Raw genomic sequence first — 25836 nt, forward strand, 5'->3', positions numbered from 1 at the left:
TATATCTTGTTAATCTCAAATTTTATTATATATATATGCGCGTACATACATATTTATAATATATATACGTACATAACCTTTTTTTTATATTTATATATATATAAATACTTATATGTTGTATATAGTTTACACTTCATATATATATGTGTACGCATATGCATATATATTTCAATTTACATCTATATATGTACATACTTATGTTTTTTTATGCTTTGTAATTTATATATATATACATAGATATGCATATTTGTTTTTTATATATGTCTATACATTCATATAATTTATAATTTATAATTTAAATATATAGATGCACATACATAAATATTTCATTTTCATAATTCGTATTGTTATAGTTGTTTTACTTGATATTTATTTATTCATTTATTGAAGTGTTCATTATTTTTATGAAATGCTTTAGATTTTTTATTCATTTATTATTTCATGTATCTTTGATTTGTTTATTATATATTTTATTTGTTGCCCATTTTAGTTGTGCTTGTATTATTTTACTTATATTATCCTCATCATTCCATGACGCTCATTTTTATTTAGATTTCAAAAAAAAAAGAAATTTTAAAAATATAAGTAATATTCGGTATTTTAGATCTTCAAGAGAATTGAGCCCTAACGTATTGGGTTTCGACTTTCTTCGTTGAATTTAAATAATCAATATTACTCTTTTAAAAAAATGATAAAAGCTCGTTATCAAAAATTCAATACGTTGTGTCCTAATGCATTGGATGTGACACGTTTTCTCGATACGAGGATTTTTCAAAATAAATGCAATATTCAATGTTTAATATTTTGAGAAATTGTGCCCTAACGTATTGGGTTGCGATTTCTTCATTTGATTTAAACAATTGAATATTCTTTTAAACTTTATTACACGAATCTTTTCAAACTCAAGATAGTTAGATATCTTTTAAATAAGCATTTTTTCATTCGCGTATCGGGAATTCGAGACATAGTGTCCTAACTTACTGGATATGATTCTCTTTCTCGGATAACGTGAAATATGCCCCTTTTCTTGAAAATTTTTAACATTTTAATACAATGAGCGTATTTTTTTTAAAAATTCTCCGAAGTTTTCAATTTTCGACATTAAGACATTAACTAATCAACTAGGTACCAATTTTGGGCGTTACGAGGGTGCTAATCCTTCCCCGTGCGTAACCGACTCCCGAACCCATTTTTCTGAATTTTGCGGACCAAAATCGTTGTTTTAATAAAATCAAATCGTTTATTAAAAACAACCACTTTTCAAGGTGATCCGATCCCACCTTATCAAAAGGATTGGTGGCGGCTCCCGTTTTCATTTTCAAAATCCAAGTCGACCCCGTTTTCAATCAAAAATATGGTGTCAACATTATCTTCACCGAATTCATTTATGAATGTGAAGTTGGATTATTTAAATTTTGGATGTAAAGTTAGATTTCTAAGTTGGTATTATCAATAAAAAGATATTTTTATTCAATAAAAAGTTAGATTTCTAAATTTTGGAAGTAAGGATAATGTTAAGGAGAAATTTCTTCATGAAAATTTTCTTCCTTTCATTTTTCTAAGTAGATTGAGATAGAGTGGGATGGATTTGAGTGAAAAAGAAAGGTTGATGTGTAAGGCATAATAATATATATACAAATATTTTTTATATATAATTTCTTCCCCTATACATTATAGATGCTACTTGCTAATAACATTATATTACAACATTATAGCATTCACCAAAAACTTAACTGAAGATATGAAGATATTTTTTCTCAACGGTGGTGTCAGCCTTCGGGCTGGCTATTGCCTATCTATTTCTTCTCCTATTAACCCTTTCTTTCTTCCTTCTTCTCATCCACTATACATCTCTTCTCTCTTTTCAGTTATAGATTTATTTTGTGGGTATCTTTATTGTCTTCACAAGTTGTGATGGACAGATGACGGTGACTGTCATTCATTAAAACCCCACTAACCACTAGTAATCTTTATTAAAATGTGGGTGGCCCTTTGTCAACTTCTTAATATGTTTCTGTTTTGAGAGTATTTTAAATTAATAAATGACTTCACGTGTCAATTTGGATCCGTATTATCTTAAGTTTTATATTTTTTGTTCGTTTTTATATTGTTTAATAAATATTTAGTTTTAGAAGTCTTTGTCTGCTCTTGTAGCACATTTTTTAGTCTTGCTTATGCATGTAATCTTAGTTTTACAAGTGATTTTAAGGATGATTTTGTTGTCGTCCTCTCTAGTTTGATGAATGCTCGATTCTTTTGTCGATTTTTGCTCGCTATTTTGGACCATTCGACGCTGATTTTCTTATCGTATTAAGTGCTTGTAATCATTCTAGATATATTGTGCTTGAGTTGTGACAAAGTCAATTCTCAACGTGTCATAATATTCAATTGATGCTGAGGCTAAAACTTTCGTTGTGTTGATGGAGCTTGTCATTCACCATCTACGACGAGTGTTTGCTATTTTTTCTCTGAATTGCATGGTTCCATTTATTGAATAAATTAATAAATTTACATATAAAAAGAAAAACTAAAGATACGATGAAAAAGGAACCATGTGTACCAGGGAAAGTTAAAGCAGTACATATAATTAAGGAACCACATAATTTAATACTAGCCAATTTGGTAGCACTTGGTCATCAAAGACTAGAACAATTTTTATGATTAAAATATTTATTTAGTAATTGATTGATATATCATTTTATTTAGAGAATATATATTTTATTTTTTAAAACAATATAATTTTAATATCTTTTTAAATTACAAAAAAAGCTCAAACTAATAATGAGAATAATGGTAATTAAGTTTAATTATTACTAATAATGTGAAATAGTATGGTAAGAAGCACTTAATCAATATATTCAAAATGTGTTGGATTTGTGGGATTCTTATAATTGAGAAAGAAAAGAAAAAGAAAGAAACAGAATCAAATGAAAATAGAGAAAATAAAGTTGAATGTGTCAAAAACAAGTAGAATGCTTTTTCTTTTCAACGTTAATTTCATGTGAATTACTATTCCTTCAACTTGGTTTGTCTTTTGCAATCATTACAATATTGATAATCAAGTTTATTGTAGATTAATCATTAATCTCTAGTATAAGAGCCTAGTTACTACTACTCACTCTCCATCAACTTTCCTCCAAATATAACACTTCTTAATGTTTGTTTTGAGAAACTACCTCTCTTCTTTTGTTCTCAATTTGTTTAGAGGTGTGTTAATTGGCCAGCCTTTCTGCGACAAAAAAGAATCTTGAAAATCTCCAAGTACCAAGTAAATCCCATCGATTTCTTCAACTTAGCTACTAAGTTCCAATGGTTAGATTCGATAATGAGACATCCTCCTCTTCCTCCTCCTCATCATCATCATTGGAATCATCTTCTTCAGTTTCTCGAGGGAAATATGATGTTTTCTTGAGTTTCAGAGGTGAGGATACCCGCAGGAATTTCACGGATCATCTTTATGATGCATTCAAAAGGAGAGGAATCACCACTTTTAGGGATGACGAAAAGCTCGAGACAGGTGAACCCATAGCACCTGAGCTCTTCAAAGTAATTCATGAGTCATGGTGCTCTGTAATCGTTTTGCCGGAAGGGTATTGTTTCTCGAATTGGTGCCTACAAGAGCTTTCCGAGATTATTCAACAGAAAAACGACAAGGGATATCCTGTATATTGTAAAGCTCGAGTTGGTGCCCTCGACAGTCTTGGTTGCTGCATGCTGACCATGGCTTCAACAGGTGTAAATTCATACACCTATCTGTGCATGTGTAGTTGATTACTCTGTATATTGTAAAGCTCATTCCACTTTTTCCTTTGGTGGTTATCAGGAAACAGAGCACTTGGACTTTGAATGCTGATGCCTTTTTGACGATGAACAGGCTAAGACTACTCAGATTCTTCAATGTCCCAAATTCTCGTGATTTCAAATATCTTAGTAACGAGTTAAGGCTTTTAGAATGGCATGGATATCCTTTCAAATCCTTCCCTTCAGGCTTCCAACCAGAGAACCTTGTTGAACTTCTTCTGCCTTATAGCCGCATTGAAAAGTTGTGGAAGCCAAACATGGTAAGAGTTACTTTGTTTGATCAATTAATTTTGTCCAAGATAACATAAACACAAAATACCAAAAATAAAATGGCATTTCATCTTTGGTTTTCTTTTTCATTGTTTTCTTTTATAGGCTTTAGATAAGTTAAAATTGGTCGACCTCAAAGGCTCTAAAAACCTTGTGAAAACACCAGACTTCAGTATGGCCCCAAATCTTGAAAGTTTGATTCTGGAAGGTACTGGAATAGTAGATTTTGATCCTACCGTCAAGTTTCTAAGGAGGCTGAAGCTTTTGAATTTAAGAAACTGCAAGAGACTTAGGATTTTCCCATCCAAAATTGGGAATGGATCTCTACAAACATTAATTCTTTCAGGTTGCTCAAATATAGACAGGATTCCAGAGATTGTGGGGGAAATGGAATGTCTGAAAGAGCTTTGTTTGGATAGGACTGGTATTAAAGAACTTCCCTCTTCAATTGGACTTCTCAGAAGTCTTATGTTGCTAAATTTGAAAGATTGCAGTAAGCTTGAGAGTCTCCCAAGCAGCATAGGTGGGTGTGAATTCCTTAAAACTCTTCTTCTCTCTGGCTGCTCTAAACTTAAAAATTTTCCAGAGAGTTTGCGACAACTAGAATCTTTGGAGGAGCTTAACCTGATTGAGACGGCCATAACGACACGACCATCCTTCATCTTTCATTTGAAAAATCTCAAGTTTCTTTCTTTCCAAGGATGCAAGGGACCACCATATAGAGTACGATCACATTGGCGTTTTATTTCTAGGCCCACACCAAGACTTAGTATGAACTCTATGACCTTGAAGCTACCTGTTATTTTGTCTGGTTTGAGTTCTTTGAAGGAGCTGAATTTAGATGACTGCAACCTTAATGATGGGGCTATTCCTAATGATATTTGCAGCTTGTCCTCGTTGGAAATTCTACGGCTTAGTGATAACAATTTCGTCACCCTACCTGCAACTCTTAGTCGACTTTCCAAGCTTACTAGTCTAGTACTGACTGACTGTAAAAGGCTTAAATCATTGCCCGAGCTACCAGCAAGCATAAAATTATGGATAGACGGTTGTGTTTCATTGGAAGCGGTTGCAAATTCGACTACAGCTTTCCCTTCAAGGGTTAATGGGTACATTTGTGCTTTTAACTACTTCAAATTGGCAGAGGATAACGATGCAGTAAAATGCTGAAGACACGGCTGAAGGTTAGTACCTTTATTTTTTTCTATTATTGCTCCCATTGATTTATGGTACTAGTTTCAGCAAATGTGTCTTTGTTTGCAGCTAGTAGCAAATGCAAGAACAGAACGTTATTACATTGTCATACCGAGAAGTGAAATCCCAAAATGGTTTAGCAGTCAAACGGATGACTCTTCAAAATCTATAATAAAGATGCAATTGCCTTCCAATTTTCTGAATGATACACAGTTCTTAGGCTTCGCTTTCAGCTGTGTTTTCTTCTCTGACTTCAATAATAAACCTCAAAGGGGGGATCATATTTCGTATGCATTTGTTATCCATGGTAGAAATTTCTCCAGAGGATTTGAAAGATCCTATTTTCATTTAAGCGGTAAATCTACGAGAGTGACCAAAGACCACCTTTTGATACATTATTTGCCTCGTAATGGCATTGATTTGTCATCCCTGGTGGAATTAGAATGCAAAGAAACTGAGGTTTCTGGATCCAGCACAGATATGTTGAAGGAAAGATTTGAAATTGAGGTTGCATTCGAAATCTGGGGCATCAATTGCATGGTGAAAAAATGCGGGGCTCGAATAGTGTATGAGGAAGATTTGGAAGAGATGGACCAAACCATACATGAACATAGCGGGTCAACTTCTTCAAATTTTGATGATATTCATTCAAACAGTGGATCAAACGGGAATAATAATGGCGCTCTTGTCAAGAGAAAATGGTTAAGCCTTCACTTATTTACAGTGATTGATATATGCTGTTGACTCCTGTTTTATAAGGCTAATTTACTTCATATCTTCGTGCTTTTCAGGTTGAATGCGAAAGCAGGCGATCAGCGGAACAAAACTCTATTTTCTCGAATCTGTCAATCATATGTTGTAAACCATCGACTACTCTCCTAGCTTTACATTGTTTTATCCATTTTCTTTCATTTAGATTTATCTTTTTCGGACAACTTGTGTTTCAGTTTTGCTATAGACGGAAAAGTATCGATATTTATTCACCGAGTATTGATACTCAAGCAAAAGTATCCATACCAAATCTCTATTTTGTTTCCTGTATGTTTTAATTCACATAGGTATCATGTAACACCTCTAACCCATATTCGTCGCTGAAACAAGGTTACGAAGCATTATCGAAATATACAGATCAAGTAAATAGATATTTTATTTTATACAGTAATTATGTCAAAAATCAAACATAAACTCCCTTATATGAACCTTCGAGGTCCAAAACATGCATTAGAAATTAGTCGGGACTAAACCAGGTACTCAGAGAATTTTTCGCAAAATTTAAAAAAAAATTCCTAGGTGCAAGTGTCACACAGCCAAGAGACACACCCGTGTCTCAGGCTATGTAACTCTCTGACTTGGGTCACACGACCAAGACAGATGCCCGCGTGCTAGGCCTTGTGTAAATACCTGGGCATTCTGTTTTAAAATTTTAAAGATGTAGGAGACACACGAGCAGGTCACATGCCCATGTGCTAGGTCGTGTGTCACACACGGTTGAGACACATGACCGTGTCTCTGCCTGTGTGGACAAAATAGGCTATTTTCTAAGCCATATTTCTCACCCTATTTGTCATCCTCCTACACCAACACTTTAACACATTCACAAGCTATTATATGTCATTTAACCCAACTCAAAATTAAGTCCTATAAATGATATAATACCTCATATAATCAAGTATACACACTCACTTAAATTACCAAGTACACATATATGCATATGTTATAAAATATGCGAACTTAATTCAATCATTAATATGCCAATATAATTTCTATCAATCAACCATTTCAACCACATACCAAACATATCCATCACAAGTCATTCCAATGGCTAGTTACAATTAAAGCATTTATATGCCGATATTGACCAATTAACCTATACATGCCATTATAACCATAATTAATTTACCATATATATTTACCAAAATGGGTTGATGGATAGTGTGAGCGATCTCCGCCAAGCTTCCAATCCAACGAGCCTCCGAATTACTATAAAACAGGGGAAAATAAAAGAGAGTAAGCATGAAATACTTAGTAAGTTCATATAACATGGTAATTAACTTACCATTTATTTAAATTCAGTATAAACATACAAGGCACTGACAATCAACTTGATCACGAGCCCTAACACATATCTTCATTACCCTTGTTAGTCATATAATTCATATAAATATCAAGAAACATGTATGGGCTCAACAATAATTAGATTTCCATGTACATATACTTTCCACATCATGTATTTATATAACATATAAAAATCATATCCTTGGATTTCAAGTACATTTTCATAATAATTCATCTTGAGTTCAGATTATTTCATATCGAAACTTTGCCCATTAAATCATTTGAAATGTCAGTGTCACACGGGTAATACACTAAATGTGTACAAATCTATAATCATGGATGAACATATTCATCAAACAAATTTCATGTTCATATATTATTATCTCGTATTTCCATATATTTTGTATCATCATTTTCATGTATTTTAGCCAGATACGTGTATTAATTCATTTCATGTTCATATTTTCTCATGTAAGGATTTTGACCATTGAATCATTGAAAACATCGATGGATACATAGGTAGTACACTCGAAGTCTACAAATCAGAAATCTATCAATTCATATTCAGAAGTGCTCTTTAAAGCACATAATCAGAAAATCCTCTCTCAAGCCATATAACAGGAAGCTCACAAAGGGCCATTAATCGAGAAGCTCACAAAAAGCCTATCAGGAAGCTTATCCGGGCTATATAATAGGAAGCTCATAAGAGCCATAATCAGGAAGTTTACAAAGAAATTTTAATCAGAAAGATCACAAAGAGCCTTTAATCAGGAGCTCTAAATAGCCATATATCAGGAATGTAATAGCCTGATTTCGGGCCTAGTCGGAACAGTGGTTTTGGGACCACAAATTCGACAAGGAAAATTTTATTTTTCTTATATTTTATGGTCTACAATTTCACGGAATGATTTTGTGAAAATTTCGTTCGAAAATTTCGACGTTTGGGCACTCAATTTAGTCAAAAGGACTAAATTGTAAAAAGTGCAAAAGTTAAGTTCTACATGTTAGAGGTATTCAATTGTTATGAAACTTTAAATTGGAGGTCCTTATATGGTAATTAGACCATTGGTTAAGTTGGTAGACAAAAATGCCCATGAGATAAGTGAAATAGGAAATTTTTAAGTTAGGGCCAATTTGGTAATCTAGTAATTAAAATGAATTAAAAGGGAAAAAGATCGAAAATTGGGCTCATCTTCTTCATTGGGACGAAATCAGCAAGGGGGGAGCCATTGTTAGGGTTTTCAAGCTTCCAAGCTCCATAGTAAGTGATTCTAAGCCCCGTTTTTAATGTTCTTTACGTTTTTGGAGTCCCGGTAACTTAATTTTGCTTATTCTAGCAATAATTTAATATAGGGTTTATATTTGGAAAAATACCCATATGTGAAATGTGTTTATTTTGATGTTTTATGGTAGAATATGAAGCTATAAATTATGTTAAGCAACTTTTGCTAATCGATTTTGAGTGAAAACGAGTAAAACGACATAATCGATAAAAATACTAAATGTTCATAAGTAAGTGTTAGAGTGGGAATTTGGTGTTGCCATAGAAGGGAAAATGTTCAGCATGTCATAATACATAATAATAAGGGATAAATTTTAATTTCCGAGCCTAGGGGTAAAATTGTAATTTTGTGAAACTTTAGGGGCAAAAATGTAATTTTTCCAAAATGTGATTTTTGGACTGGATTGAATAATGTGAGTGTTAAATAAGTTAAATGTGTTATTATAAGTCAAGAAAGACAAGGAATTGACTTTGATTAGTGAAAAAAATGAGAAAAAGTGAGAAATTTCCCGATTGAACATTCGGAATAAAAAGTGATACGAATGAAGTGACAGAAATGATCACATATGTGGCATGGACTGTGTGTAGGCCACTATGTGAAAGTGAAAGTGATGGTCACGTGTGTAGTACTATGTGTAGGCTACTACGTGTACCAGAATGATAGGTCGCATGTATAGTACTATGTGCAGGCTACTATGCGTACCGGATAGCTTCGATCACGTGTGTAGTACTATGTGTAGGCTACTATGTGTACCAGAATGATAGGTCGTATGTGTAGTACTATGTGCAGGCTACTATGCGTATCGGATAGCTTCGATCACGTGTGTAGTACTATGTGCAGGCTACTACGTGTATCGGATAGTGATGGTCACATGTGTAGTACTATGTGCATGCTACTATGTGAATCCGCATCATTGAATATAAAGGTGGTTGCTAAGTGCTGATTCCACCATATCCTTGACTGTGAAAGGGGTTGCTATGTGCTGATTCCCCGTATCATTGATTATAAGGTGGTTGCTAAGTGCTGATTCCACCGTGTGACGGTTAATATTCCGAAGTGTTCATCGGGGAAATTAGATAAGTGAAAATATATGTGAATCGAATAAGGTTACGTGATAAATATTGGGTTCGATATTTAATTGACCTTTAAGTAGGATGAAAAGAAGTAATGAAATTATGAAAAAGTAAAATGTGCAACAAAACAGTTTTAGACAGTAACAATAGTGTGAATTTGAAAAATCACCAAAAATGGTGGAAATTGAATTAGAGAGTGAATAAGATATGACATGAAAGCTTAAGGAGTCAATTTTTACATGAAAGAAACAAGGGAAGCAAAAGAGTTACAAATTTTTAGATATTTGAATTTTAGTGAGGCAGGGTCGGATTGATTTCGGAACCCCCTGTTCTGACTTTGGAAAATAGTTAAAAATTGTAAAAAAAAAATAATTATGAGTTATAATTTATATTCTTAGAATTCTTAATGAGTATATTTTGAAAGAAAATAAACGTAAATATCATCCAATTTCTTTACAATGATATAATTCATTTTTAATGAAGAGAGGTCAGTGATGTTGAGCAGTGAAACAGGGGTGAATTTAAAGAATAAACTGTACTAATTGTCCAAGTCAAAAATTCTGAAAATTTTATGGTAAGAAGACATAAGAGTCTAGTTTCAGGGAAAATTAACTGATCTTAATTTGGAGCTCTGTAGCTTCAGATAAAAATGATTTAGTGACTCTGACTCAAATAGACAGCTTTGAATTTAAATATAAGTGAATAGTGAAATTATGTATAATGCTATTTAAGCATGTTTTATACATAAAGGATGTGGAATGGAGAGGAGGAGGTGGATAATAAAATGTATTAAAGAATTGTGTATAATGGTCATATGCCTGATTATAATCGTTAAATGTTAAATTGAATGGTAAATACGTATTGGTACCGAAAGAACTATTGCGGTGTTGAAAAGCAATTGATCAAATATATAAGAAATTTAGTCATGATATATATATATGTGATAATAATGATATATGGATGATTATATCATTGAGTTGCATTGATTAATTCGGTTTATGTGATGGAAATGTCAAGAACATTTGTCTTTGATATGTGATGGTCATGTTTTAAGCTCATATGGGAAAATAAAGTTTCATAGTATGAGAGTGTGGTATTGAAATATATATATTAGATTGAGAAATTAATTTGAATTATCAAACACGAAATATTGTGAATTGAATAAAATGGAAATGGAGCTTTGAATTACATGAGTAAGTATCGGGTCTCGTAGGCCCCATTTGTTATGAATATAATCTTTTGAGGGTGTGTTATAAAGAATTATAAAAGCATGTTAAAAATTTGAAGAGTTTAAATTTGAATGAAATTTTGTAACTCGGTTTAATACATTTACATGTGTAAGTGTTCTAATAATGCCTCATACCCTATTCCGGAGTTGAATACGGGTAAGGGGTGTTACAAGGAAGTTCAAGCGAGTCATATCAGGACACTCACAAAGAGCTGCGTTTGTGTCCGTAATATATACAGGATCACAATCGATTATATAACAGGGCGTTCACAAAAAGCTGCAGTAGTTCGCAACACATGTAAGATCACTATAGATCAAGATGCTCGCAAGAACCATATAACGAGAAGCTCGAGAGAGCTTATAACAGGATGCTCGTAGGAGCTGTGGTGTGTCCGCAACATATGCAGGACCACAATTAATCAGAAAATCTTGTATCCATCAATTTCCATTATTCAAACAAGATTTAATATTTATCGGGCTTTGTCGGATATGTAACCAATTTTATATATTTGGCATTTATACAATTCACATACACAATATTTAATTCAAGCATATAAATATACACAATTTAGTTACGCGAACTTACCTTGACTTCATGTACGTAAAATCTACTTACCCGACATTTTCTCTTTTCCTCGTTCTAACTCCGAATTTGGTCTATCTGAATCTATATAAATGAATTTAACATTAATTCATGTTCATTTCAATTCATTTCAGATCTTAGAAAAAATTACTATTTTGCCCCTAAACTTTTAATTAATGATAATTTCGTCCCTAAGCTCGAAAAACAAAATTTATGCAATTTAATCTTTATTCCAAGCCTATCTAATTTTTACATGTAAAATTTACAGCCCACGTATTTTATAAAATTCAAAATTTTTCCATGAATTTTACATCTTTTCAATTTAGTCCCTAAATCATAATTTCATCAAAATCCCCTTTGCAAAAGCTGTTTATCTACTAACAACCTTTCATTTTCTACCATAAAACTTCATAATTCATCTATGTTCATCCATGGAAAAACCCTAGTACATTGATAACTTTGCAAATTAAGCTATTACGATCTCGAAAATATAAAAATCATTAAAAACGGGAAAGAATACTTACCTAATCAAGCAAAATAAATTGGCTTGAGCTTATGTTTTCATGCTAGGGTTTCCATGCTTTTAATTTGGGAAAGATGATATAAATGATGATATTTTAATTTTTTTTATCATTTATCATCTTTTATTATTTCATTTTCCAATTTCATCATTTTCTTTATTTTATTTTCCATGGATGAATCATCATCCTTAACCACTAAGCATTTTTAATGGTCTATTTGCCATATAAGGACCTCAAATTTTGAATTCCATAGCTATTTAATCATTTTAGTTATTAGAACTCAACTTTTGCACTTTGTGCAATTGGTCCTTAATCAAATTAAACATGTAACCGATAAAATTTCTTTACGAAATTTTTATACGACATTACTATCATACTATAGACCATAAAATAATATAAAAAATAATTTTTCTTCTAAAATCGAATTTGTGGTCCCGAAACCACTGTTTTGATTTTATCGAAAATTAGCTGTTACATATCATATTTCAGAGTTATTTCCACTTATTCTACTTTGGTGAAGTAGTACCTTATGAAACATATTTCACAAAACATCTCTCATAATGCAATTTATTCTTCACAAAAAATTCTTTTTGGACGAGAGTTATTCCAGAATAAGGGTTATTTTGATTTGTTCCAAACGTGAGTTGTTCTCAACATGAAAATTACTTTGGATAAGAGTTGTTCCATAGTGATACTTTTCTTTGAAGAACTTGTTCTAATAATGGTCCTGGTTCTAAATAGAAATTGTTTCAAATAACTATTGTTTTGAGCATAATTATTCTTGAAATGCAATTATATAAATGATACTTATTCTGTAACACCCCTAACCCAAATTCGTAGCTAGAATAGGGTTACGGAGCATTACCGAAGTTTACAAATTAATTATCAGACATTTCATTTCATCTAGCATTCATTAGAACCAATCAAAATCATACATATTGTACCTTAAACGAGCCCTCGAGGCCCTAATTACATATTAGATACAAATAGGGACTAAATCGAAGACTCAGAAAATTTTTCAAAATATATTTAAAATTTTCAACACTACAAGGGTTACACGGCCGTGTCTTAGCCCGTGTCTGAGCCCATGTGAGTATACTGACTTGGGTCACACGGCCAAGTCACACGCCCGTGAGCTAGGCCGTGTGAGCATTCTATTTTGTGCAAATTTAAGATACATGAGACACACAGTCGTGTCACCTGGCTATGTGTCACACACGATTGAGACACACACTCGTGTCTCTGCCCGTGTGGACGAAAATTGACCATTTTACAAGCCATATTTCTCGCCCAATTCTATGTTAATCTATACATGCCATTATAACCAAAATCAAAACATTTGAAAGTACCGATAGAACCAATAGATAGTGTGATACAACTCCGACAAGCTTCATACCCAATTGAGCTTCCGATAAACTGAAAAGTAAAGGAAAACACATACATAAGCAATGAATGATTAGTAAGCTCATATAACTTTAATCATAATACTTCTTTTCAAATATGAAATTTAAACATATCAAGAATAATCCAATATTGATACCACAATACTTATGACGTTATATTTAATAGCTCACTAAGTGAATAAATCTACAATATCACTATATATATATTATTCCTAACATAGTAGGAATTTTAAACAACTTTAACTCTTCCAAAATTTCTTTATTTTCATTTGCGTTTCTTTATCTTCCACATTCATTCCATATGCATAACACACCAGTTATAAGCACATCATTCAACCATAGCCACAAGCTAGTGCATTTAAACATAGACCTTTTTTGAATTAATCACATGATAACTCATTTAATAAGAAATTGCATAACCTAAGCCTTACCACTCTTTCATGAGCACAAGCATATTTCCATTTTAAGCACTTACCATTTCAATGCACCTTATAATTAAACATATTACCCTTATTTTTAAAAATTTTCTTTTTTTTTGAATAATAACAAATGTAATATTTAAAATGATGTGTATTTATCTTATTTGGGGTATAATATAAAGACCACCAATTATATTTAAGCATAATGCATGATGTAGTGATGATGACTATATGGATAGAATATTGGAATGATAAAATATAAATAAATAAAGTTATACTTTAATAATAATAACATAATCATTAAACAAATAGATAAAGTAACTTAAAATAAAATAAACAAAAAATACATGATTGAAAAGACACGACTTGAAAATGCCAAAAATTATAAAAGGAATAATAAGATAACAGAAAAAAATAAAATAAAATAAAAATGAGATAATAATGACAATATAACAATATGTACAAATATGAACAATATGAAATTTAAAATAAAAAGCAAGGCAATAACAATAAATAGATAAATAAATAATAAAAATAAAAATAAAAAAATCCAATGAAAAGGCTGAAATTAAATAAATAAAGGATTTAATTAAAATTTAAATAAAACTAGGGGTATAAATTGCAAATAATAAAAAATGGCGAATAAGGATTAAAATGTAACGCGCTAAAAAGGACAGGGACTGAAAAGGAAAATATCATTTTTCCTTATGCGCATCGTTTCTTATGTGGACCAAAATAAAACAGAAATGAAATTTTATGGTAAAATTTGTAAATATATAAAAATAGATAGGACGAGATTGAAAAATAAATAAAAGGCGAAAGGGTCGGGACTGCAAATAACCCATTGGTCTCGAAAACACGCAGATCTTAGCTACTTTCGGGTCGGGTCTCAGGTTTGAGTCAAAACGACGTCATTTGGACGTCTACAAATCGGCCCAAAATGGTGTCGTTTTATACCATATATTTAAGCCAACAATCTTACAAAAAAAATTCATTTCTACCTTTAAAATTAAAGGACCTATTTTGGCATGTTTTCGCGAAAAGGGCCTATTTGCCATTTCATTTCCCTCGGCCTCAATCTGAGGCTAAAATACCCAAACAACCCACCAAAATTCGGAAAAAGAAAGAAAAAAACAAAGGGACCTTACGGTTCCTAGTCACTCCAGAGGAGGTTTTTGGCAACCCACCACGGATTCGACCACCTTCCAAACCAGAGAAATCTTCGGCGACGGCAGTTAATGTAAAACCTTTCGTATTTTTTTTATATATCTCTCTATATATATGATATGTTTTAAAAGAAAATAAATATGCAAAGGTGAAACAAATACCTTTCTTAAAAACTATTATGAGTTTTTTTTATATTTCTTCTAATTGACTTTTTTTTGCATATATTTCTCTGTAAAAATTACAAACTGGGGTATTGGCCTTTATAGCCATGAGTTACATCAGATTGTTATTTTGTACTATTCATTTCCACTGTTTTTGTTACTATTTTTGCTGTTTCTGTCTTCTCTCTTTGTCCTTTTTTGCAGGCATTGGTGTGGTCAACGGATGGCAATGGGACGTACACCTTCGCCATTTTGGTGGAACGATGGCAGCAAGGGTGCGTCATGGCCTTAGGACGAGGCACCTCGGCGGCATGCGTGCGAAAGGGAGGAGTGGCGAAGAGGGACTTAGGGTTTTTTGATTTACCAGAAACGTTTAAGTCTTTCGGGCCATTGGGCCACTTTTTCATTTGGGCCTGTAAATTTGGACTGTTATTATTTTTCTTTTTGGTTTGGTTTATTTTTATCTAGGCCGGATAAAATTGGCCAGTTACAATTACGTTCATTTTCTTTAAATTAAGAGTTATTTTTTAATTTAATTTAATGTATTATTTATTTATTTTATTATTTTCCACATGTAATTATCTTATTGTATTATCTAAGTAATAAATTACATCTCATTAAAAATATTTTACATTAAAATTCCACATCATCTCCATTAACTTTTTTAATGGTACTTTCATTAAATCTATTAAAAATTGCAGATTAAAAAAAAAGAACAAAGGTTGATGGCCAAAAAAGACTCAAAAATGCAATTAGAGCCATTTTGACAAAACATGCAAACATTAGTGCCTAAATTTGTCATTAAGCCTTAAAAATTTAATAAACGTTCTTTATAAGATATTTGAAAAGAAAATTAGATAAAAAGGAACATAAATATTTAGTCTTATTTATAGGATTTTTTAAAAAAATTACTAAAAATGCATAGGAAAATAACTCCTATTTTTATTGTATCAGAATAATTTTTTCTTATTTACACTAAAGTAATTAAGTATAAAATTAAAAATTAATTATTGTTCTAAGAGATTACAAGTACAATTACAATTATAAACTGAAAAAATAGGTTTGTTTCAATCGAATTCGGATTTAAATATTTGAATTCAAATCCTACCCATATTTTAAATAGATTTAATTTTTCTAAGAGTTTCTAAATTTTGATGGACAACTTAATCCTTAAATCGATCTAAAATAAAATGTTAAAGCTTAAAAGGATTTGCTTTTTAGAATATATATTTTTTAAAATTAGGAATATTTTTTTTTAAACAAAAACGACCACAAGGGTCAACTTAGATTAATTAAGAAACATCACAAATTACAGCACTGTGGATTTCCGGCGGATAATCCAATTCAAACAAACTGTTTTCGGCCTCACTATACAATTTTTTTACAAAGTAAATGGGCCACCTTATTACAAGACCGTTCGGTCCAAATTAAATTGGCAGAAGTAAAAAATTCAAAGGCCAATTACGGTGACGTCATTGACTAAATTGTTTAGTCTGTTTACCAACCCCACATGATCGGTCTCAAAAAGAACTTGTTCTTTTAACCGTAGTCTGCGCGCCACTTTGATGTGAAATGAAAAAAAAACATCGCATAATAGTATTGGAAGGACTATATCGTATACCATAAGAAGAGTTTACCGAATAATTTCTTTAATTCAAAGAGATTACATTACATTATCAAAGTTTGAGCATCAATTTTTTAGTTCTAATTGCTAAAAAAAAACATTATCTGTACTTATTATAAAAATTTTAATAAAGTTTATGTTACGGGTTAATCAGATACTAACTCGGTTGAAAAAAGATTAATACATTTTTTTTAAATGATTATTATGATGATTCTTTTGTCCTTTTAAAATTAAGGGACTGCAAAGGGTTCGGATTTTTTTTCTGGTTGGCCTTCAAATAGAGATTGCTTACTCAAACAGAGCGACTAAGGCGTGGTGTGGGAAGTGAAGCAAGGTGTCTGATCTGTGGCCATGAAACAGAGGATGTTCTTCATGCTATAAGGGATTGTGATACAGCGAAACAGGTATGGTTCTGAATCGTCCCTCCCCATAAGCTAATCTTTTTCTTTTCAAGTAATTTACCAGAGTCGCTTGAGTGCAATTTGGATAATCGACTCAATTTAACCCGGAGGAATGTCGATTGGCCGTGCTACTTTGGCATTGTTGCTTGGCGGATACGGAAGAACAAGAATATATACACCTTTCACGGGGTCCAGTGCGCATAGTTGGGCCAACCAATACATTTCATCTTGCAAGGAAGGAACTCGAGTGAGATTGAGCTCGAGAGAATAGACAGTAAAAACAAGAAGATTGAGTCGATTAAGATCTGATGGAGCCATTAAATTTAACACAGGTTATGCTGCAACAGGTGGTGTATTGAGAGTCACAGTGGCAAATGCTTACTCGAGTTCAATTGCATATTAGGTAAATGTTCTATTTTTGAAGCTGAATTGTAGGGCATCCTCAATGGTGTGACGTTGACACAAGGAAAAATACATGATAGAATTATGATACAATCAGACAATATGGAAGTTACTAGAGCTATCAATGAGTCCTTGAGGGGATCAAATTTTACATTAATCAGGCATATCTTACAGCTTTTGCAAAATGAGGAAAATTGGTTGATTGAATATGTTCCTAGAGATGAAAACAGAGAAACTGATAGTATTACCAAGCTGGCCTTTAGCAGGGAGGACGGTCTACAGTTATATGAAACTTCTCCTCTTGAAAGTTTTAGTATTTCATAATAGTTTCCATTTTTTTCACAAAAAAAAAAGAGAAAAGAAATAAAAACCATATATCAAAAAATCGAACTTATGTTTGATAAAATTTATATACAATTTTTTTTTCATAAATGCTTTTTCTTATAACATAACCTATTAATTATTTTAATAACACCAAACATTATTGCTAACATAACATTACAACATTATAGCATTCGCCAAAAACTTAAATGAGAAATTCGGAAGAGTAATTGAGCTCGAGTTCTTTGTTGCTCAGACTCGATAAAATGAGAGCTATATTTGTGTCGATAGGGAATATGTGTTGGATTTGTCAGATTCTTATAATTGAGTGAGAAAAAAAAAAGAAAAAGAAAAAGAAGATGGAAAAGAAAGAAACAACCGAACAAAATCAAATGAAAATCTAGAAAATAAAGTTGAATGTGTCAAAAACAAGTAGAATGTTTTTTCTTTTCAACGTCAATTTCATGTGAATTACTATTCCTTCAACTTGGTTTGTCTTTTGCTATCATTACAATATTTTATTACAATGTACTCTAAGGTGATAATCAAGTTTATTGTAGATTAATCATTAATCTCTAGTATAAGAGCCTAGTTACTTCTACTCACTTTCCATCAACTTTCCTCCAAATATAGCTCTTCTTAATGTTTGTTTTGAGAAACTACCTCTCTTCTTTTGTTCTCAGTTTGTTTGGAGGTGTGTTAATTGGCCAGCCTTTCTGCCACAAAAATGAATCTTGAAAATCTCCGAAGTACCAAGTAAATGCCATCGATTTCTTCAACTTAGCTCCTAAGTTCCAATGGTTAGATTTGATAATGAGACATCCTCCTCTTCCTCCTCCTCCTCCTCCTCATCATCATTATTGGAATCATCTTCTTCAGTTTCTTGAGGGAAATATGATGTTTTCTTAAGTTTCAGAGGTGAGGATACCCGCAGGAATTTCACGGATCATCTTTATGCTGCATTCAAAAGGAGAGGAATCACCACTTTTAGGGATGACGAAAAGCTCAAGACAGGTGAACCCATAGCACCGGAGCTCTTCAAAGCAATTCATGAGTCATGGTGCTCTGTAATCGTTTTGTCGGAAGGGTATTGTTTTTTGTTGGAGCCGAAAGCAACAAGCAACAAGTTCAACAAGAAGCTTGTCGAGCAAGAATCGTGACTTGTAGAAGAAACAAAGCAGAAAAACAAAACAGATTTTGAAGCAAAGCTAAAATAGAGAACATATGGATGAAAACTTGTTGAATTCATTCAAAAAACTGAAAATGGCATAAAGCCAATACATAAACAGGCTTACAACTTGACAAAACAATAGGTTAACCTAAACACTACCTACTACCACTAACAAACTTAGTAACTTGAGCTAATTAACTTGTACAAATCAACGAAGCTGGTTAATCTGCTCGATCACCATCAGTTTTACATCAAACATAAATCTAACATAGTTGAAATACAACTAAGTTACATTACATTAACTTAAAAATACAAAATAAGTAAAAAACAGCTTGCTGGCTTGATGAACTAGCAGCTTTTGCATGTAGTGCCCTCGACAGTCTTGGTTGCTGCATGCTAACCATTGCTTCAACACTCCTTCCTTGGTTAGCATGTTGCAAACTCCCATCTTAGCTCTCAAATATTGAATTTTGAAACACTGAGTGCCTTTGTCAAGATATCAGCAATTTGCTCTTCAGAATTGCAATGAACCAGTTTAATAACCTGAGCTTGTTCCATTTCTCGAACTGCATGGAGCTTGATATTGAAGTGCTTGGTCCTTCCATGAAAAACAGGATTCTTTGCTATAGCAACTGCAGATTGGTTATTACACATTATCTCAGTTGCTTCATTTTGCTCATGGTTAATGTCTTTTAAAATTTTTCTAAGCCATATGGCTTGATTGACTGCTGCAGCTGCAGCCACATATTCTGCCTCTGCAGTTGACTGAGCCACTACTCCCTGCTTCTTTGAACTCCAACAAATCATAGCAGAGCCTATGTTGAATGCATAACCCGTAGTGCTCTTCATATCATCTAAAGAACCTGCCCAATCACTGTCACAGTAGCCAACCAGCTTCAAGTTCTCAGCCTTGGTAAACTGCATTCCATAGGACAAGGTTCCTTTGATGTATCTTAGAACCCTTTTTGCAGCTCTAAAGTGACCTTCATTTGAACAATGCATAAACCTCGAGAGTAGGCTCACATCATACATTATGTCAGGTCTAGTAGCTGTCAAATACAACAAACATCCAACTAGACTTCGATAGGTTGTTTCACAAACCTTTTCATGCTTATCTTGGCTCGATAGCTTTTCTCCAACAGCAATCGGTGTGTTGGTTTCTTTGCAATTCTCCATTGAGAATTTATTGAGAACCTTCATAGTAAAGGTCTTTTGACTTAGCCAAATTCCAGTTTCAGCTTGAGTTACTTCTATGCCTAAGAAGTAAGACATCAATCCCAAGTTTGACATCTCAAAGTGATGTTGCATTTTGGCTTTAAAGTTGCTTAGCATCTCTCGATCTCCTCCTGTCACCAGTAAGTCATCGACATATATTGAGACAATGAGCTGAGTTTCAACACTAGTTGATTTAACATACAAGGTTGGCTCGCGGAGACTTCTTTCAATTCCTTGACTTGTCAGGTAGCCATCTATTCTGCTATACCAAGCCCTTGGAGCCTGTTTCAAGCCATACAAGGCTTTGTTGAGCTTGTACACCATTTCTTCCTTGCCAGACACCTTGAAACCTTGAGGTTGCTCCACATAAATCTCCTCTTCAAGATATCCATTTAGAAATGCTGATTTTACATCAAGTTGATGTATCATCCACTGCCTTTGTGCTGCTAAGGTAACTAGCAGTCTGATGGTATCGAGCCTGGCCACTGGTGCAAAGGTCTCCAGATAGTCTGATCCATACCTCTAACTGAAGCATTTCACAACCAATCTAGCCTTTAACTTGTTTAGGCTATCATCAGCATTGTTTTTGACTCGATAGACCCACTTTACACCAATAATGTTCCTGTTTGTTGGTTTTTCAACCAGACTCCAGGTCTGATTCTTTTCAATCATTTTGATTTCTTTAATCATTGCCTGTTTCCAGCCCTCCTGGCTTTCTGCCTCTTCAAAACAAGTTGGTTCAGTAATGGCCACTTGTGCTCTTTCATAGACATCAGTCAATGATCGAGTGCCTCTAACTGGAACATCATCTATATCCATTTTAGATGTGTTTTGATCAGTTTCAGGTTGGTCCAATGCTAGGTCTTCAGTTACTGCCTCTGGTTCAGCCTTTTCCTAATTCTAGCATCTTTTTTCATTGAACACAACATCTCTGCTTACCAGTATCTTGCTTGTAGTAGGTTCTAGGATTCTATAGCCCTTTTTAACCATGCTATAGCCAATTAGGATCCTTTCTTGAACCCTTTTATCTAGCTTGCTTCTCTTCTCAGCTGGAACTTGAGTGTAGCACAAACAACCAAATGTTCTGAGATGAGCCAGAGATGGCTTGAACCCAAACCAGGCTTCAAATGGAGTCTTCTGAGCTAGAGCCTTGGTTGGGAGCCTGTTTTAGAGGTAAACTGCTGTATTAACTGCTTCAGCCCATAGAGTTTTGGGCAAATTCTTCTCAAACAGAAGGCATCTTGCCATATTCATCAAGCTTCTGTTTTTCCTTTCACTGACCCCATTCTGTTGGGGTGTATACACATTAGTCAGCTGGTGTTTGATGCCTGCTTCTTCACAGTAGGCTTGGAACTGAATTGAGGTATACTCAGTTCCATTATCTGACCTCAATGCTCTAAGTTTGCAACCAGACTCAGTTTCTACAGCAGCTTTATACTTCAAGAATACAGATGCAACTTCTGATTTCTGTTTTAGGAAATAAATCCAGCAGTATCTTGTATAATCATCAACAAAGAGAATAAAGTACCTGTTTCCTTTGAGAGAGTCAGTCTTCATTGGTCCACACACATCAGTGTGCACAAGTTGCAGCTTCTCTGATGCTCTCCATGTTATGCTTGTAGGAAATGGCAATCTTACCAATTTTCCTTGTTGACATATTTCACAAAGCTCATCATTCTTTACTGAATCGATGAAGTTTTCAGCAAGTCCTTCATTGGCCATTCGAGCTATGGATTTGTAGTTTGCATGTCCAAGCCTCTGGTGCCAGAGTCTAGAGTCATCAGTGGAGGCTATGCAGGCTGAGTGCAAGTCATTTGGCTAGTCTACTTCAAAACATTTGTCAGTCATGGTGACTGTTATGAGGTTTGATCCTCTTGGATCAAAATTTTGGTATTCTTTCTCCTTGAACACAACTGAGTAACCTTTCTCAAGTAGTTGAGTTATACTGAGAAGGTTCCTATCGATTTTAGGTACTAAGAGTACATTTGAAATTATTTTGGCACCTGTTGGAGTATAGATCAGCACATCTCCTCTTCCTTCAGCATTTATGAACTGACCATTTCCAATTTTCACCTTGGTTTTGCAGGTTCTGTCCAAGGTTTTGAAAATAGTTTCATCTGGTGACATGTGGTTTGTGCAACCACTGTCTAGAAGCCAACCCTTTGAACCCTTCTTCTGATTTGCTACACATGACACAGCAAAAACCTGTTCTTCTTGATCACTGCTCTCTTTAGCCACTCTAGCTTCTGCCTTTTGTTGCTGAAATTGAATCTGCCTTGGTTTGCTTCTGTTCTTGCAAACCTTCTCAACATGGCCCTTTTTCTTGCAGTGTTGGCGTACTGCATCTGGTCTAAACCAGCATCTATCTTCTGGATGACCAGCTCTTTTACAATGTCTACAGAGTTGGTCACTGCTCTTAGCAGCATCAGGCTTTAGGCCTGTTTTTCCAGAACTTCTTGCCATTGTGAGCTTTGATGCTCGAGGCTTCTTTTACTTTGGCTTGAAAAGCCCCTTCCTGGTGCTCCTCTTGTCTTCTAGCTCTTCTTTGCTCTTGTGCATACAGGGCATTGATTAGCTCAGTTAAGGAGATAGTTGTCAAGTCCCTTGAGTCTTCGAGGGATGAAATATTAGCTTCATACCTCTCTGGTAGAGTGGACATGACCTTCTCAACTATTCTAGCTTCACTGAATTGCTCTCCAAGGAGTCTTATACTGTTTACAACAGCCATAATTCGATCTGAATACTGCTTGACTATTTCTTCCTCTTTCATTTTGAGATTTTCAAAATCCCTTCTCAAGTTGAGCAGCTGTTGCTGCCTTGTTCTCTCAGTCCCCTGAAATTCTTCTTTCAGCTTGTCCCAAGCTTCTTTTGGTGTTTCACGGGCCATGATCCTCATGAAGATCACATCTGTCACACAATTCTGTATGCATCACATGGCCTTGTGCCTTTTTGTTCTTTCATCAGTGTGTTGCCTTATTTGAGCAACTGTTGGATTAGCTCGAAGAGGTGCTGGCACAGCATCTGAGTTAACAACTTCCCATAGGTCAAATGCCTGAAGGTAAGTCCTCATCTTAACTGCCCAAATGTTGAAGCCCTCTCCATTGAAGACAGGTGGTGAAGCTGGTGAAAAACCTGATGATGCCATGGTTTTGATACTGAACTACAACAGGTCCTCTAAGAATATGGCTCTAGATACCAATTGTTGGAGCCGAGAGCAACAAGCAGCAAGTTCAACACGAAGCTTGTCGAGCAAGAATCGTGACTTGCAGAAGAAACAAAACTGAAAAACAAAACCGATTTTGAAGCAAAGCTAAAATAGAGAGCATATGGATGAAAACTTGTTGAATTCATTCAAAAAACTGAAAATGGCATAAAGCCAATACATAAACAAGCCTACAACTTGACAAAACAGTAGGTTAACCTAAACACTACCTACTACCACTAACAAACTTAGTAACTTGAGCTAATTAACTTGTACAAATCAACAAAGCTGATTAATCAGCTCAATCACCATTAGTTTTACATCAAACATAAACCTAACATAGTTGAAATACAACTAAGTTACATTACATTTACTTAAAAATACAAAATAAGTAAAAAACAGCTTGCTAGCTTGATGAACTAGCAGCTTCTGCATGTAGTGCCCTCGACAGTCTTGGTTGCTACATGCTAACCATTGCTTCAACGTTTTTCAAGTTGGTGCCTAGAAGAGCTTTCCGAGATTATTCAACAGAAAAACGACAAGGGACATAATGTCTTCCCCATTTTTTATTATGTGGATCCATCTGATTTGAGAAAACAAATCGAAAAAGTCCTAGAAGCTTTTTTTAAGCATGAAAATATTTTCCAGGACAACAAAGAGAAGACACAAAGGTGGCGATCTGCTTTAAATCAAGTAGCTAACATCAAAGGATGGCACTTGAGTAACATGTAACTATCATATTCTTTCACTTCAATAATATCTTACCAATATCAAGATTAAAATTTGAGGCATTAGCTAAGGATTGTGCCCTTAAAGTTTTACTAAGCTATTTCCTTTGCTTTGTATTTGAAGGCATGAATCAGAACTTATTGGAGAAATCATTGAAAAGGTATCAACAAAATTATGTCAAACATTTGCAAGTGCTCCTAATGACATGATTGGAATTGAATCACGCTTGGAAGAGTTAAATTGCAAAATATGCATAGGGGAGGAAGATGATAGTGTTCGGATTATAGGGATTTGTGGTATGGGCGGGTTAGGTAAAACAACTCTTGCAAGATCTGTTTATACCAAAATTTCAAGTCATTTTGAAGGCCAAAGCTTTCTGGCCGATGTTCGTGAAGTTGCAGAGAAACATGGACTTGTTTGTTTGCAGAAACAACTTCTTTCCCAAATTTTTCCAGAGGAAAGTTTCAATTTTTTTAATGTTCATTATGGGAATGACATCATATGTCATATGTTATCTCATCAAAAGATTTTTGTTGTTATTGATGATGTCAATAACATACAACACTTAAAATGTTTATTAGGGAAGCGAGCTTGGTTTAGTTTAGGAAGCAGGATTATAATAACAACAAGAGACGAGCATCTGCTGCAAATCTACGGAGTGGATGATGTGTATAATCCAACGAAATTGAATGCTAAGGAAGCACTTCGCATTTTCAATTTGAAAGCTTTCAAAAGTGAAACACCTGCAATGGAATTTTTTGAGCTTTCTAAACGTGTAGTGGAATATGCCAATGGCCTTCCGTTAGCTCTTGAAGTTTTTGGTTCTTTTCTGTCTGGCAGATCAGATGAAGTTCAATGGAGAAGTGCTATTGAAAGACTTAAAAATGAGTCCAACAAAGAAATTCTAGACAGGCTTCAAATAAGCTTTGATGGGTTAGAACAGTTGGAGAAAGATATATTTTTAGATATTGCATGCTTCTTCAAAGGAGAAGACAAAGATATGGTAACCAAAATTCTCGATGGTTGTGGATTTTTCCCGGATGTTGGAATAGATGTTCTCATCAAGAAATCTCTTGTAACAATTGATGAAGACAACAAATTGTCGATGCACGACTTGTTACTAGAGATGGGAAGGAAAATTGTTTACCAAGAATCTCCTAATGAACCTGGAAAACGTAGTAGATTGTGGGAGGAAAAGGGTACTAATTATGTGCTAATAGAAAACACTGTAACCCTTTAGCACTATTAACTGTTACTCCACCCTTGAATATTTGTTGATTCATACGATACTAGGATGCAAGTCTAGCTTTGAACTATTTTTGGACGTGCATTGCACTATTAAGTCATTAAATTTACCGTATTAATTAGTTGATTGCTCTGATTTTTAGGCAACGGATCCCACTACACCAAAACAGGCTTTTAGCGGCGCTTTTTAGCGCCTCTAAAAGTATTTGCGGCACTTTGAGAAGTGCCGGACAAAACGCCGCTAAAGACTAAGACCTTTAGCGGCGCTTTTCCTACAAACGCCGCTAAAGACCAAGACCTTTAGCGACGCTTTTCCCACAAACGCCGCTAAAGACTAGGACCTTTAGCAGCGATTTTTCCACAAGTGT

General features: G+C 34.0%; 2 protein-coding genes across 2 annotated transcripts; both read left to right on the plus strand.

The window, feature by feature from the left end:
* Positions 1–3309: 3309 nt before the first annotated feature.
* LOC107917177 (TMV resistance protein N) lies at positions 3310–6198 on the plus strand. Its single transcript, XM_041086323.1, has 5 exons — positions 3310–3755; positions 3824–4061; positions 4177–5229; positions 5335–5966; positions 6057–6198. Exons 1-5 carry the CDS (start codon positions 3310–3312, stop codon positions 6145–6147), a joined length of 2460 nt encoding a protein of 819 aa, XP_040942257.1. The 3' UTR covers positions 6148–6198.
* Positions 6199–23375: 17177 nt separating this feature from the next.
* LOC107917178 (TMV resistance protein N-like) lies at positions 23376–25463 on the plus strand. Its single transcript, XM_016846553.2, has 2 exons — positions 23376–23461; positions 24347–25463. Exons 1-2 carry the CDS (start codon positions 23376–23378, stop codon positions 25461–25463), a joined length of 1203 nt encoding a protein of 400 aa, XP_016702042.2.
* The last annotated feature ends 373 nt before the right edge of the window (positions 25464–25836 follow it).

This window comes from Gossypium hirsutum, chromosome D01 (assembly GCF_007990345.1).
Source record: "Gossypium hirsutum isolate 1008001.06 chromosome D01, Gossypium_hirsutum_v2.1, whole genome shotgun sequence".
Lineage (NCBI taxonomy): Eukaryota > Viridiplantae > Streptophyta > Magnoliopsida > Malvales > Malvaceae > Gossypium > Gossypium hirsutum.

What these genes read in the sequence shown, in the direction of transcription:
- LOC107917178 (XM_016846553.2), top strand. Translation starts at nt 23,376, where the DNA reads ATGTTGAAGCCCTCTCCATTGAAGACAGGTGGTGAAGCTGGTGAAAAA. An exon ending in TTGATACTGAACTACAACAG is followed by an intron (nt 23,462 to 24,346) that starts GTCCTCTAAGAA and finishes TTGTATTTGAAG; the next exon opens with GCATGAATCAGAACTTATTG.
- LOC107917177 (XM_041086323.1), top strand. Translation starts at nt 3,310, where the DNA reads ATGGTTAGATTCGATAATGAGACATCCTCCTCTTCCTCCTCCTCATCA. An exon ending in AGTTGTGGAAGCCAAACATG is followed by an intron (nt 4,062 to 4,176) that starts GTAAGAGTTACT and finishes TTTCTTTTATAG; the next exon opens with GCTTTAGATAAGTTAAAATT. An exon ending in GCTCTTGTCAAGAGAAAATG is followed by an intron (nt 5,967 to 6,056) that starts GTTAAGCCTTCA and finishes CGTGCTTTTCAG; the next exon opens with GTTGAATGCGAAAGCAGGCG.